Below are 15,024 nucleotides of genomic sequence, written 5' to 3'. Positions count from 1 at the left end.
TTAGAGCATCTCCAGCAGGGTCCTAAGGAGGTTCCCTAAATTTATAATAAACAATTCAAATTCTAAATAATAGGGATCCTATATTGATTGACAACTCCAACAATGATCTCTATTTGTCTTCCCTATTATTATTATAATATTATATTCAAATATTTTTAACAAAAAGATAACAAAAAATATGTGGGAAAGAGTGTGCAAAAGGTAAGAGTTGAATATTTAATCATTAAAAATAAAATGAGGAATGAGTTAGGGATTCCCTAATGAGGAATAGAAATTGGATCCTAACATTTAGGGAATGAGGAGGGACTCTGCTGGAGTGAATTTTTGTGTATATTCCTTAAAATAATAGTTTAGGATCTCATATAGCTAATCTGCTGGTGATGCTCTTACATCTACTACTTTCCTCCACTATCTCAAATCTATTACTCTCTCCGTTTCTTTTTTCTTTTCCTGTTTGTGATGTCGGTACTGTTCATAACATGAGATAAATTACTAATTTACATCTAATCTATAAAACTAAACATAATCATGAGTGATCTTGTTAGATTCGTATTCACGAGTACTTTAATACGGTGAAGTTTTTATATTTATAGCTAATACGAAATGAAAGATATTAACGATAAAAAATGTATGTTGACAAACGTGAAAAACACAAATAGAAAAAGTATTTAGAGACGGAGGGAGTATTAAATATAAATGAGTCCCACCACTATACCCTCTTTTCATCTAATTTTACTCATTTTCTACACAATTTCTTGGTCTCCCCGTGTCCCAACCATTTATATACAAATGGCTGGACGGAGGGAGTATGAAACAAATGGTCTTGTGCAGGAGAAACTTTCAACTTTTTCAGTAGTGTTTCATCTTCTTCACTATTCAGTGTATATGCAGCATCCAGCCAGCACTATCAATCTGTAACCATTGTACATCTGTACTGACCTACTCTTCTACTCTTCAATTAATTCACTCCATCAGCATGTATATTATCTTTATTATCGGTATCTTCATGTTCACTAATATTTTTAGGATTTTTTCTCACATTCGCAAATTTTCGAAGATTTTCCGGATCCCAAATTTTTGTAATGTTAATCTTCACACTTAAAAATTCTCTTATGCTGATTTAATATTTCTCATACCCGTAATATTTTTGAGATTTTTGGCATGAAAAACTATCATGTATTCCTGTAGAATTTCACTACGACAATTCTCGATACTTACGAAGAATAACTTATGACAGGAAAGTTGGAGGCGTTAAACTTATAACAGAAAGACTGAATCATCGTATGAAGTACCACAAACATAAGATGAATACGAGTCCATGTCGTATTATTTGATGCATGTAAAAAGAATTTGGCGCTAACTAATTACATAATAATATTATTTTCCCGCGAAACAAAGTCATCATGAGTTTGTGGTTTAAGATAAATAAAAAACTAAAACTTAAGATTTTATTCCCTGTCGCCAATATACTGGGCCAACATTTGAACGTACCAATGATATTTTCATCATATATTGTGGTTAATAAATTAAGCAGTGGTGTCCACATGACTGAACTTATGACGGCAATAAAAACTTGTGACACAAAATAAATTACCGAACATATTTAAATTTAAGACACCAGCGAAAACGAGGAAAAACTTCGTCGTGAATGATTAATTACGGCGACAAAGACGAAAAATTTCCGTCTTAAATTCCTAGAATTATCATAGTATGTACTTCCGCGTGCTCAAACTTTCTTGTTATATTTGCAACAAAGATCGGTTTTCAGCCTAAATAAATAGTTAAAAATGAGTTTTGTGAAATATTTGGTTTAATTTTAGGATGATTTTATATTGTACTGATGTAATTTTCAACATACAAATATTTCAAAATTTCAAATTTTACCACACATCTCCAAATTTGTTCGAACTAGGTGGGAGGCCTGTGAATAGCCTTTCTTGATGTAAAATTACAGTGCGGCGAAAGACCGACCCACACATGGGAGATCTTCTACTAGGTGGAAGGACGGACGATGATATACTTCGAAACTTAAGACTATGCGAAAACTAAAATTTTAATATAAATCCAGTCAAATATTCAACAGTTTGATTAAAATAATATGGAAGTCAAAACATGGGTTTGGATATGACATTTGACAAACTTTCAAGCAGTTGACTTGAGTGACTGACATTTGATACTATCGCAGGTAGTAGTTGAAGCTTGAAACATCCACGAGGAAAAGTTGAGCGTTCTACTGTTCCGGCAGTTGAATCTAGGAGATATATAATGAATAAATAATTTTCTATTGTTGCATCGCAATATAAACTTGAATTTTGACGTTATGAACTAAAAATTGTTGTTCTTGAAAGAATATAAGTAAAATATCGCATTGATATCTCTTTGCTGGTGCCCTTGGTTGTGATGTATCGATTTGATATTCAGCTCATGTGATGTACTCCCTCCATCCCAAATTAGATGATCCCGTTGATTTTGGGCACACAATTTAATGTTTATTGATCGTATAGTTATATGATTTATTTTTAAAATTTTATTTTTGTAAATAAAAAATAAAATATAAAATTTTCATTTACAAAAGAAAAAATAAAAAAATAAATTTCGGAAGTAGACGGTCAATGCACATAAAATTACGTGTCTAAAGTCAACAGGATCATCTAATTTTGGATGGAGGGGGTCGTCTAATTTGGGATGGAGGTAGTATCACCGTAGCTATTTAGGTTTTTTTTCTCATTAAATATATATATTTTGATTAAATAATATTAAAAGCTGGATATTTTGGCTGGACATCCAAAAATTTAATTTTTTAATTAAATTTATATATATGTTACTTCATTTGTGGGAGAGTATCACGTTGATACTTATCTACAATTATACTCATACTTAATTGAATGTTACGTAATAATACTCTTACGATCAGATATTTGTGTATAATTCATATTTTTATTAAATATTAAGACACGACATATTGTGATACACATTGACGAATGTTGTTCTTTTTTTTTTTATGCAACGAATGTTGTTATTCTTACGTTCAAATGATTGAGAGTTTATTGATATGCTAGATTTAAGTTAATGTTTTTTAGATTAATTGATTCAAAGTGGTTTTTCTTAGACCAATATATATAAATATAAAATTGATATATCAAAAATAATTTTTATTACATAATATATGTAAAATCAAAATTATATGCCGAAGTCGTATATTAAAAGCCGAGAGATAGCTGAAAGAACATATGCATGAAGTATTGCATGGGTACAGGGTAGCTAATTTTTTTCCTTATATTTATTGTATATATTACATACAGTATCAATCAATTTCACTACGATGTTCATTTTTTTTATTTTTTGATAACCATACCCAACCCAAATATAAATTTTTGGATGAAGTAAGTTGGTCAAGTCTCAAGTCCAGAAAGGCTCAAACTAACCTCGTGATCCGTGTTAAGTCACTGGTATGATAGCACACTCCATCTCATCTGCTTTTATAACTCTCACGTTATATATTTTCACCTGTTTCCCACTTCTGCCACCCACCCGCTGATTTGACTCAGAGAAGCTAAAGCATCGAGTTGATTTTATTTTGGTTTTTTCTGGTGTTTCTGTAATCGTACAATATCACTCTAACAAACTTTTTGTTACTGGACAGGTTTTATTAACTTAATCATAAATTAAAATTATTAATATAATAATAAATTATTATAAATTACTTATTTATTATTGTTCTATACATTTTTATAAAATCAAATTTTAAAAATAAAAATAAGTCCCTAGAAAAAGTTATGATTTTAAACTCTTTCTATTCTAATTTATAAGTTGAAAATCGGCTTATGTAGGAATAAATTACTTCTAGCTTGTAAGTCCTTAAACTTGAAATAAAAAAACTTTGGCAAACATGGCTTATATATACCTCAAGCGAGTATAAATTACAGGAAATTTGCTAAAATATCACCTTTTCTAAGTTTTTTTGCGATTTTATTATCTTTTGAAATATAAATTTTTTAGAAAATATTTGGAAAAATACGGTCCTAGATGTAACAGTATGCAATTTAATTAATTGTCGGTCACATCTAGTTGCATACAGTATTTTTACAATATTTATAAAAAATTGACATTTTTATAAAAATTTTAAAAATTATATTATTTTTATAAGCAAAATTTAGGACCCGGATATTTATTTACAAGAAATCCCTAAATTACAAGGGAAGCGTGATGTCACATAATGGTATATTCGGTCTACGTTCAAACTTTCGCAAATCAAGGAGCCTACTCCTCTGACACCACTAACATTACCATTCCCAACCTCCTGCTGCAGCTGCTACAGTATCCATGACGTCCCTCTATTTTTTTATTTTTCCTCTTTCACCCCTCGCCCTTGCATGTCATTTTCTCCAAACACTAAATTAATTCAACCATACGCTTAAATTTAGCCTAGCTAACTCTCAGCACAAGGCGGCAGATGGGCATATATTTCAGATAAAATCTTCTACTTCCCGTCTCATTTCATTTCACATCGACAATACCTCACATCACACAGCTGCATCCCGCAACTCCAAGATTCGTCACCGAACCTTAAATGGCGACAACGGCATTTTTGCATGATCAAAATACGCAGAAGAAGATTGAGAAACAAATGGGATGTATATCGGGCTTGCTTCACATTTTCGACCGTCACCAATTGTTGTCCAGCAAACGCCTTCCTCCACCTAAGGCAAGATCATTTATATTATCGTAACAAGCTGCCCTTAGTTTACGATTTTTTTTTTATTTTTTTTATAATTATACTTTTTTATAATTATTTTTTTTAATTTTCAGGGTGATGAGGTTTCGCTGGAAACGGAGAAGTTGAACAAGTCTCCTGTGAATTCGAAAAATAAGTTGATTAAATCGCCACAAGTGACGAGATCAATGACATTTCCGATACCAGGAGCCGAAATGCCGCCAAAGTCGCCGATTGCTATGCCGTTGTTTGACGTAAGTGAGGGCGTTAGGAACTCGTGGAAATTCTCGCCGAGACTCTCTCTGGATAGCAGAGCCACATTTGATGCGTCTAAACGAAGCCTTTACGAGAAGCAGGAGCGGATGAATTCGTCGAATATATCGGTGATTCGTCGTGATCAATCTGATTGTGGAGCGGAAAATGGCGGGAGGCGATCAACAAGCGTCATTGCGAAGTTAATGGGAATCGAACCGTTGCCTAATTTACCGTCTCAGCCAGTAGCTAGGAAAGCTGAGCTACGGAGATCTGTGTCCGAGTGTCGAGTGTCTTGTGATATGTTTCAGTCTCGAATGGTTGAGAAAAAGTGTAAAGATGATGCGAAGGTGAAGCAGCAAAATCACTTGATTACAAGCAATGTTATTAGGGAAAAAGAGGTGGATCAATCGCGGAGAGGCCTTAAATCTCCACAGCAATGTAAGAGCTTCTTCAATTCTGCGGATTTTTTTCCTGAGCCGACGCAAAATGTGTCAATTTACGGAGAAATTGAACGGAGATTGAAAATGAAGGGAATCGACGAACCTTCGAAGGATCTTGAGACGCTGAAGCAAATTCTCGAAGCTATGCAACTCAAAGGACTTCTACATTCTAATCAAACACCTCAAATTAAGAATAAGAACATTGTTTATGATCGTAATTATTCACAATGTTCTGAAACTCAATCTCCGATTGTTCTTATGAAGCCTATGAATGGACGAGTCAGTGATGACTCTGGATCAAACTCTGGTAACCGTGTTTCATCCATTAGTCCAAGGCGTCAACGACAAAGCATTGATCAGAATGTGAGTAGTCCAGTCAGAGCTAGAAATTTGAGTTCCCCCCCTCGAACTGAGACGAATGTGAGGAGTTCAAATTCAAGGTCTAATTCACTGGTGAAGACGAAACAGTTGAGTATTGAAACTCAAAGGCGAGGAAATGAGTCTATAGATTCAACAAAAGTTTCACCGAGAATATCTCCAAGAAGAAATGCAGCAGATCAAGTGGTCATAAATCAATCTCCAATTAACAGGAAACCGATAGAAAATGAATTTTCATCGATACTTTCTGAAAGTGGTGTTAGTAAACCCTTTCAAACTGATACTGAGGTAATTTAATTACAATGTTTGTGTTAGTTGTTTTTATAATTTGCATTATTAATTTTGTTTGCTAAATTATTTTAGTTATTTGGTTTCAGTGTGTGTGTGGTGTGTGTGTGATACCTTGTAATTGGATTAGTTAGTTGTTTGTTTAGCTAATTAATTCTGGTTTTGCAGAGATTTAAAGAAAGTGAATACAAGGAAGGAAGGAGATTGTTGAATAGATGTGATAAGCTGTTGAATAGCATAGCAGAGATGAATGCGACAGAGTCCCAACCGAGCCCCGTGTCAGTGCTTGATTCGTCGTATTACCAGGATGACTCGTCATTGTCGCCTTCACCTGTAATAAAACGAAGCATTAGTTTTCCAGGTACAGTAGGTAGCCACTATCACTATCACATTCAACTCCATTGATTTCTTGTTTGCTAGATTTTGTTTACTTGTTTTGGTGTTACATGAAGCAGTTAGGCCTGAGTTGACTATAAGGTACCTTGTTTGTTTTCCTAGGCCCTAGATTTCATTGCTGCTGTCACTTTCAGTTATGTTTGTTTTGAATACTACAAGTTTAGTTTTGTAATGTATCAGACAAGGATAGTGGTTGTGTGCAGGATAAGATATAAGAGCTTCTGCAGAGTAAAATTTAAGAGATAGGTGGTGGATGTGTGCTAACTAAGAACTTCAAAATAAAGCCAAACATTTGTTTTTGTGAATTTAATCTTTCCTCAGAAGGTTGTTTCAGTTCCATTTTTAACTGTTGAAAATCATACTTCCACTAGAAATATCAAAATGGTGCATACCCTACTTATTTTTACGATATGTTCTAGTTTTACAGGCATGTAAGAACAAAGTCCGATGTCCTATCTCCATTTTACTTTATGCTTTTGACCATGAAAGGAAATGTATATATGATTTTTATCCCTTCAGGAGGTCCTGTTATCTTGCTAATGTAAAATTGTTTTTTTTTGTCATGTTTAGATTAAGTAAAGTACTTACAGTTCTCCGTGTTACTGACTTTCTAGTAACTGTATAATCATATATACATTTCATGGTGTTTTGGATGAAGCAGTGGAACTAGAAGAATTGGGGAGCCCTAGAACCTCGTCTGTCCTGCTAGATTGTGGGGATGAAATCAATGACTCTGATTTCATTTATATCTCCAAGGTCATTGAAGCTTGGAATTCTGCCCCAGAAGAAACTAAAGATCTTATCTTCTTACAGCTTGAAAAGCAGCATTATATGCAAACCAAGGACACCTCCAAAGTTTCAAAGCTCCAAAGAAGACTTATATTTGATACTATCACAGAAATTTTGGAGCAAAAGAGAAATTTCCCACCATGGAAAGCATTATCGATTAAAAACCGGAACACTTCACGGCCACTAGTGCAACAGATATGGTCTGAATGTCAAAAAATTAGAGAGCAACAATTATCAGATGATCTCTTTGAAGTAATTTGTGGAATTTTAGAGAAGGACCTGGCTGGAGACTCAGTTGTTGGGTGGGGAGATTTTCCTTCAGAGATGTCAGAAGCTGTATTAGATATTGAACGGTTGATTTTCAAGGATTTAGTTGTGGAGTCAATCCGTGATCTGGCAGATTCAGCTACCAAAAGCTCATACTTGGCTCCTCGTAGAAAGTTAGTGTTCTAAAGTTTCGAATCCTCGTAGAAAGTTAGTGTTCTAAAGTTTCAAAAGGGCGGAGACAAAATGATAGGCTACTTTTAACTTCCTCGCCCTTAGTTCTGTTTGTCTCTGCTTCTGTTTTATAATTTAAGTAGTTCACCTTCTATTTTCTTTTTACCATTTACATTATTTTGTCTGTTTTTTTCTTGAAGTAATTAGTTGGTCTTACTTCATACTGTTCATAGCTTTTGTTCTGTAAAATTTATTTGAAATTGACACAGTTACAAATCATTCAGTGGTCTTTGAATTGCAGGTCCTTTAAATCACGAGGTCTTACGATGTGAGTACTTGTAGACTGAGTCGATTTGATTCATGATTCTCAAACATCAATGCCTTCTGAATGGTGTTTAAGCCATTATGAAGAGTTTAATATTTGTTACTTGTTAATCCTTCTCTGCACATCTTTTCCTATCAACCTCTTCTTTTTTTTCTTCCTAGATCTGATCCCTGTCAAAATTTGGCAAGAAGAAATCAAATTTCTCTATGTTATTGACCCTCTCCATAAGCTTCTGTTTGAATGGCAGCTAATCAGATTAAATTTGAAACAAACTGAATTAGAACTAGTTTCTTATTCTTATGTTTATTATAGCTGATCACCTCATGGTGCCTGAAACAACATACTACAAAACACTAGTATTAGTATAAATTAAGGTTAAGCAATGTAATTTCAAACAGCAATGACAAACAAAACAGCTAGTGTGATCGCCATGATTGATTGAAACGAAGCAACGACAGTCCCATCTGCTGATCCCGTGGCAGGTAAAGTTTGAGTAGGAGCACCAAAGCTCTGCGAAGGAGAAACACTCGGAGACATTGCCCCAGGGTTGACAACAATGAGCAATTTTTGCCCTCCAGCAGCACAATGCTGGCCTACACCACATATGTACCACTTTCGCCCTGGAGTCGCCAGCACTATCGTGTCATTTCCAGAAGTCAAGGCTTCGGATAAAGCAGGTTTGATGCAATTCTGGAACCCGGTTCCATTAACTTTGAACACATTATGAGCACCAACTGGATAGCTAAATACTGCACACATTATTAACACAAAAAAAATTAGTATATCACCACATAATGCTTCATTTTACTAATGTGCTTCAAAAACAGTACTCTCTCCGTCCCCCTGAGTTGTATACAATTTTTTTTTAAATAAAAATAAGTTATAGAACTATACTTTAAGGGAACATTATAGTGTGTATCGAGCAATGAAGAAAAACGTATAGAATTGAATGAGACAAATGGAGTAGTTGAGCAACTTACTAAGCTTGTCTCCAACATGAAATTCCTTGTCTTGTGCCCACTGTTGATAGTCGAAATTAATAGTCCACCCCTTCTGATCTCCCACCATAAATTCCTTCGCGGAAACGAGTGCTGGTAAGGCAATGGCTAAAAGGATAATGATACGCGTAGAAGCCATTGCAATGTACTATATATCAAACGAGTAGAAGAGTGGGAGTGTGTTTGAAAGAGAGGATGTATCCTTCTTTATATAGGTTTCAGTTGCTTGTTAAGTCAAAGCATAAAACAAAAGACTCCATAAAATCTTAAATCGATAACCGGCTCGGCCGATTGTGTTAGCAGCAGGCAGTGTTACAGAAATCGGGAATCGGATCTAATCGGCTGAGCTGCCGATTGAAGGATTAATCGGAAATCGGGGATTAATCGGAAAGATCAATCGGAATGAAAATCGGATTTATTTTAATATTAAAATATCATTTAATATTTAGTTATTATTATATTAGTTATCTAGTAAATAATATATTTACTATATTCATAAACTCTATAATTGATCGTATTTAAAGTAATATAGTATTTTAGTTTTAATAATTTATCATATATATTTCGATTAAGAAATATATATAAGGATTAATCGGATTTCAAAAATCGAATCGGTGACCGACCTTGCAGGGGATTAATCGGTTAAATCGGGGATTTTTAGAACAGTGGCAGCAGGTTAGATTATAATATTGTGCACTCGGTTTCAGTTCGAGAAATATCGATTTTACTTAAGCCGTGGTTTTGGAATTTAATATGGGATGGTTCTGAGAACTGACATGTGGTTTGGAATTCATCTTTTCTGCAGTATCATTTGTGCTTGGTTCGGCTTACAAAAATTCCCCGCTATAGTGTAGAATGATGGGCGAACAATCTTCATAATTGGGAGCATCATGCTCATAAATCATGCAATATCCGTATAAAATACCTAAAATTTTTACAAAGCTTAAATACAGTGAAATACGTTATAATTTTTTTTATATCTAAATACATTTATACTTATCTTGACAAGATTCGAACTCTCGAGTCTCACCTCTCTTCTTTTGAATTCTAATTACATGACGAGGTTAAGAAGATGCAAAAATGCATAGTTGGCGCAAATTTGACACCACATATATATATTCATGCATATTTACATCTAAATTTGCTATTCTTTAGAGTTTTTTTTATAAATTCTATTCTTTAGAGTTAATTTTGTTTTTATATTTTGTGAAAAAATTATTTTAATGACACCATTTTTGATATTGAATTGGACTTGTTCTTACGGCTCTTTCATATTAGAATTGTTCTACTTTTTATTGGAATGGAAATAGCATTCAGCAGAAATAAATTATAATTAGATTTTTTTTTTTTGAAATCAAGCAAATTTCATTCAACTTAACCGATCAAAAGAAAGAGTATCCAACAAACACGTAGAAAGAGACGTAAAAATAATAATAGAGGAATTAGCTAAACATGAGATTCTAGCCATAACATGAGCTACCATGTTAGCTTCTTTCCGAATAAAACGAACTGAAACCAATGCCATGCTTTGCAGCTCCTGTTTACATTCCTCGACAATATCATCAACTTCCAACAAGTTCACTTTGCCTTCCAAAATAGCCTTGACACTAAATGCTTGTTTGGTTACCGATAGGAAGTTAAATCCTATGTAATTTGAAATTACTATGGAAATTATAATAAATGGGAAGTTAAAATTTGTGTTTGATTGATAGATACTTAGAGGGGTGTATTGGATTGGGATTTTAAAGCATTTTTTTGTATTCATGAAATCCGAGGGTATTCGATTGGGATTGTTTGAAATCCATTAAAATCTTGAGGTATTCAATTGGGATTTTAAATTATGCTACAAAATCTGATGGTATTCAATTGAGATTTTAAATTATACTTTAAAATCCGAGGGTATTCGATTGGGATTGTTTGAAATCCATTAAAATCTGATGGTATTCAAATGCTGATGGATTTTTTTTCATTTCATAAAATGGTGGATTTTGTGGCATTCTCCAGTGTATTTTAAGTTTTTTGAAATCCCACCAAATTCAATAGGATTTTGAAGCATTGTACCTAAATCCTATCAACTCTGCGACATTTCGTCAAGAATCCGCACAAAATCAAAATCCCATACAATCCATTAAAATCTATAGACTAAAAACAATGCATTAAAATCCCAATAGAATACACCCCCGTTAATTTGCTTCCTACAGGAAGTGCAAGTTATCAAGGGGGGTGTAGGTCAATAACTTCCTATGTTTTGTAGGCATTTAAAATTTCAAGGAATTTACACTTTTCCAATTAATGTCAACAAAACAGTTTCATCAAATAGTACTTCCTAGGAACTTCTACTCCCCATATATCTAGATGTCAACCAAACAAGCACTAAGTAATGAATCTGACTTCACCACTACTTTATACAATCTTCTTTTATCCAGACAACGCATGCTTAATACCTATAACCTCAGCCTCAAAAACAGATGCAACCATAGGAAAACTATAATTAGACTTGTTAAGTAATAATTGATAAATTAATATTTTTATTATAAAATGATATTTTCCCAACATATTATAGATAATTTAATTTTACTCTTAATTAATTAATAAATTTGATAAAATACTATATTTGTTGGTCATAATATTATTACAGATCTGACTATAATTAATGCAAAATATCATATTAATTTCTAAAATCAAATAGCGTGAATTTCCAATCACATCAATATTTCAAAGTGTAAATGGTACCAATTCATGGTTCATTTAAATATTTATTTACCTAAATAGATTCTGGGAAAAGGGATTTATGATGAGCATATAAAGCAAAACATTTATCATCTTGATTTTTTAACGTGTGTTCATGAACATAATAATTTTTTTATTTAGATGAGAAATTTTCTGTGACAAAAATTCTTGTGCATGTAAGTGAATTACTATCAATGAGATCAAAGTGGGTTAAAATCCGTCACCCAAATTTTTTTAATAAAAGTAGGAATTTCATTACTCAGAACTTGCATCATACATCACCGAAGGAAAAAAATGGTTGTCACTCGTCACATATACTAAAAACACTGTTTAGTTTTGGGAAAAAAAACAATATTTAAATCCCTGACAAAGGCTTGTCTCTCACTATTCCAAATTCCAAAAGCCCGCGCAAATCAACCCGCCAATTTGTTGTAAATTTTTCAAAACTAATTTCGGACATTAAAAAGGACGGACCACAAGCTAGTCTGAAACTCACATTCAGATCTGAACCACAATTCACTTGTGTCTCTCAACTTATCATACACAGATTCATCAGATGGCTGGAAAAGGCGGCAAGGGGCTCGTGGCGGGGAAGACCACACAGGCGGCGGCGGCTAACAAGGAGAAAGACACCAGCAGGAGGCCTATTTCTCGCTCTTCTCGCGCCGGTCTTCAGGTATAATATCATTTTCAATTGCTTCTGATTTTATAAATAATTCTTATTGTATTTTTCTTGTATTGATGATGATAGTTGTGCTTGTACTAGCCGATTATATGCATTATTTGTCTTTTTAACATGAGTATAGTTACGAGTTGGAGTGCTTGGGATTTACTTATTTTTCTTTGTGTAATTAGTTTTTAAATTGAAATTGTTTCGAAAATTTTAACAAGAAAATGTGAAGTTTTCTAACAGAAATGCTAAGCTGCCTTTTGTATCTTGAATAATCGAACGAAATGTATCTTGAATAATCGGTGTGCACAGTCAGAGACTGACTCCTTCGGCTCGGATTATATGTGGTCTTTACTTGGTTTTTGTTATGACACAAAGTTGAGTGAGAATCCCAAAAGTTTTAACAATTTTGTTCATATTGGAGATTGGGAACACTTTTTGATTTTTTTGGATTTTCTTGAAAATAAATGATGGTTTTATGAAGCAGTGAGTTTTTAAAATGGAAAAGAGAGTGTAAAATAGTGTGATATGTATACATTTGGAGTGAAAATGTGGTTTAGAGTTTTATTGGGCTGTTGTGACATGTCCATGATACCATTTACTTTGTATGCTTGAGAACACTTATAGGTGAACTAAATCTGAGCTATATTTGTGAGTAGACTTGACTAGTTTGTTGCTTGAGTTCAGTTTCCAGTTGGTCGTATCCACCGTCATCTCAAAACAAGGACTTCTGCACATGGGCGTGTTGGTGCCACGGCTGCTGTGTACTCGGCTGCAATTCTTGAGTACCTCACAGCAGAGGTTCTTGAGCTAGCCGGAAATGCAAGCAAGGATCTGAAAGTGAAGAGGATTACGCCAAGGCATCTGCAGCTAGCCATTCGCGGAGATGAGGAGCTTGACACGCTCATCAAAGGTACCATTGCTGGAGGAGGTGTGATCCCTCATATCCACAAGTCCCTCATCAACAAAACCACAAAAGAGTAGGTGACTTGTTCATTAATTTGAATAAGCTCCTGTCACCAACAATGTTTTACTGCAATTGTTTGCTTTTAATGACTTCTTCTAGGTATTTGTTAACTTTTTAAAGATTGTTGTACTGTATATTTAGCATTTTTTATGAACTTGTGTGTTTGCTTAACTTTTAGAGAGGTCAAATTCATTAGAAGGTGCTTCGGCTTCCTAGTGCTCTAGCCTCTAGGGCACAAACCTAGAAAATATCAAAACCTAAACTATCCTAAATCTACCAAGTTATACTCTATATATGCCAAATATAACAAATTCTCAGAAACAGATATTGAACCTATTTATGTTTGCAAGAGCTGAATATGCTTCACGAGCTCATCTTGTAAAGAAATCACTATGGTTGTTTCTTTGCTGAGCCTTACACTGTTCTTTGACTAATAGTGTCAGTAGTGTGGTGCTGCTCTACGATACTATATATCTAGTTTTAGAAATGGTTATATTTCCAGATAGCAGTCTATTCCATCATATTCATCTCAGTAATGTATCCTCAATGAAACTATCAAAAGATTGAATACATCACACCTATATGTAGCAGTAGATGTGGTGTATATCACATGAAGTTAAGACTTGATTACATCTCAAGGGACAAAAACCCAGAACCTTACTCGAGGTTGTTTCTGCAAGGCCTCAAGCAGCCACGCTCTGTTTCTGAGCATGCTATCGTGCTTTTTGTGAGCTGGACTTGCTAGTGGCCTGTTTCTATTCTACATATTAATGATGATACGCAAACAAGATGGTTAAACTGTCTCCGAATAATGAGTGAAACCTTGCATAACATTCATAAATATGATCATTCCCAGTTAATACGGTGTTCATTTGATAAAAATATGTGTAAACATTGTTCACAAGAATGATACTGCGTGTATGACTGATTACTACTTAGTACTTACCTCTTAAACCCTTCTAATCTTATGGTGTAGAAGTTCCATTCTTTTCCATGGGCACAAATAACACCCAACCCGCTTCTATGTATGTCGAATTTTGAGCCAAATTTGTGTTTAGGCTCTGAATCTTGCTTACTTGAGCAGACAAGTTGTCCCCGATTTCCGACAATGTATCCTGCTGCTGGACTGTATAAGTTACAACAACTTCAGCATCATCTTGTACGCACCCACAAAGAAGATGAATAGGAACTTCTGCATCTGGAATAAAAGTTCGTTCCTCTCCTCCGAGTGGCCAAGCTTGGCCACTATAGTACTGAGATGACACATTCACAAATGTATCACCTACCTTCACTGTATAGACTGTATCATAGAAAAATGCAGTAGTGCCATTGACATTTTGGCAAGAACAAGGTACTGGTACTAGGTAGTCTTGTTTGCTGCCATTTGTGATGTTCCTGATATCCGTTGCATTCACGGAGTAGTAAACTGCAATTTCTTCTTTCTGGAGATCATTGCTCTGGTAGAGTATGGAATTGCAAGTCGCGCTTTGAAACAATGAGCAAGTTAACGGGTTCATGGCAGATAACGGAGCAGTGACAGCAGAAGCTACAAATCTCATGCACAGTGGTGAAGGAAGAATCAAGAGAAGTGCAAAGAGAATCCAAGAAGCCATATGTGTTGGCATTGTGTGAAAGA

General features: G+C 34.3%; 3 protein-coding genes across 4 annotated transcripts; 2 read left to right on the top strand and 1 right to left on the bottom strand.

Moving 5' to 3' along the window:
• The first annotated feature begins 4,782 nt into the window (after positions 1-4,782).
• LOC108206929 (protein LONGIFOLIA 1) lies at positions 4,783-7,857 on the top strand. Of its 2 annotated transcripts, none has more exons than XM_017377367.2 (3): positions 4,783-6,075; positions 6,244-6,445; positions 7,133-7,857. In XM_017377367.2, exons 1-3 carry the CDS (start codon positions 4,903-4,905, stop codon positions 7,711-7,713), a joined length of 1,956 nt encoding a protein of 651 aa, XP_017232856.2. In that variant the 5' UTR covers positions 4,783-4,902; the 3' UTR covers positions 7,714-7,857. The 2 variants fall into 2 exon arrangements, with proteins under 2 accessions (XP_017232856.2, XP_017232857.2); XM_017377368.2 differs by having other exon boundaries at positions 4,784-6,075; positions 6,244-6,436.
• A 489-nt stretch (positions 7,858-8,346) lies between these two features.
• On the bottom strand, positions 8,347-9,212 carry LOC108207428 (blue copper protein 1b). The gene is made up of 2 exons (XM_017377876.2): positions 9,004-9,212; positions 8,347-8,772 (listed from the first exon to the last, which is right to left on the bottom strand). The coding sequence occupies exons 1-2, from the start codon at positions 9,158-9,160 to the stop codon at positions 8,414-8,416; spliced, it is 516 nt and encodes a 171-aa protein (XP_017233365.1). The 5' UTR covers positions 9,161-9,212; the 3' UTR covers positions 8,347-8,413.
• A 3,014-nt stretch (positions 9,213-12,226) lies between these two features.
• On the top strand, positions 12,227-13,559 carry LOC108206884 (probable histone H2A variant 1). Its single transcript, XM_017377314.2, has 2 exons — positions 12,227-12,427; positions 13,109-13,559. Exons 1-2 carry the CDS (start codon positions 12,308-12,310, stop codon positions 13,403-13,405), a joined length of 417 nt encoding a protein of 138 aa, XP_017232803.1. The 5' UTR covers positions 12,227-12,307; the 3' UTR covers positions 13,406-13,559.
• Positions 13,560-15,024: the final 1,465 nt, after the last annotated feature.

The sequence above is a fragment of the Daucus carota genome, chromosome 2 (genome assembly GCF_001625215.2).
Source record: "Daucus carota subsp. sativus chromosome 2, DH1 v3.0, whole genome shotgun sequence".
Classification (NCBI taxonomy): domain Eukaryota; kingdom Viridiplantae; phylum Streptophyta; class Magnoliopsida; order Apiales; family Apiaceae; genus Daucus; species Daucus carota.
Note: the sequence above shows the minus strand (reverse complement) of the source record. Positions and strands in the feature narration are given on the sequence as shown.

Excerpts from the sequence above, each read along its gene's own strand:
- LOC108206929 (XM_017377367.2), top strand. The coding sequence starts at position 4,903 with ATGACATTTCCGATACCAGGAGCCGAAATGCCGCCAAAGTCGCCGATT. Across the intron at positions 6,076-6,243 it reads CCTTTCAAACTGATACTGAG|AGATTTAAAGAAAGTGAATA; the intron begins GTAATTTAATTA and ends CTGGTTTTGCAG. Across the intron at positions 6,446-7,132 it reads TAGTTTTCCAGGTACAGTAG|TGGAACTAGAAGAATTGGGG; the intron begins GTAGCCACTATC and ends TGGATGAAGCAG.
- LOC108207428 (XM_017377876.2), bottom strand. The coding sequence starts at position 9,160 with ATGGCTTCTACGCGTATCATTATCCTTTTAGCCATTGCCTTACCAGCA. Across the intron at positions 8,773-9,003 it reads TCATGTTGGAGACAAGCTTA|TATTTAGCTATCCAGTTGGT; the intron begins GTAAGTTGCTCA and ends TAATGTGTGCAG.
- LOC108206884 (XM_017377314.2), top strand. The coding sequence starts at position 12,308 with ATGGCTGGAAAAGGCGGCAAGGGGCTCGTGGCGGGGAAGACCACACAG. Across the intron at positions 12,428-13,108 it reads CTTCTCGCGCCGGTCTTCAG|TTTCCAGTTGGTCGTATCCA; the intron begins GTATAATATCAT and ends GCTTGAGTTCAG.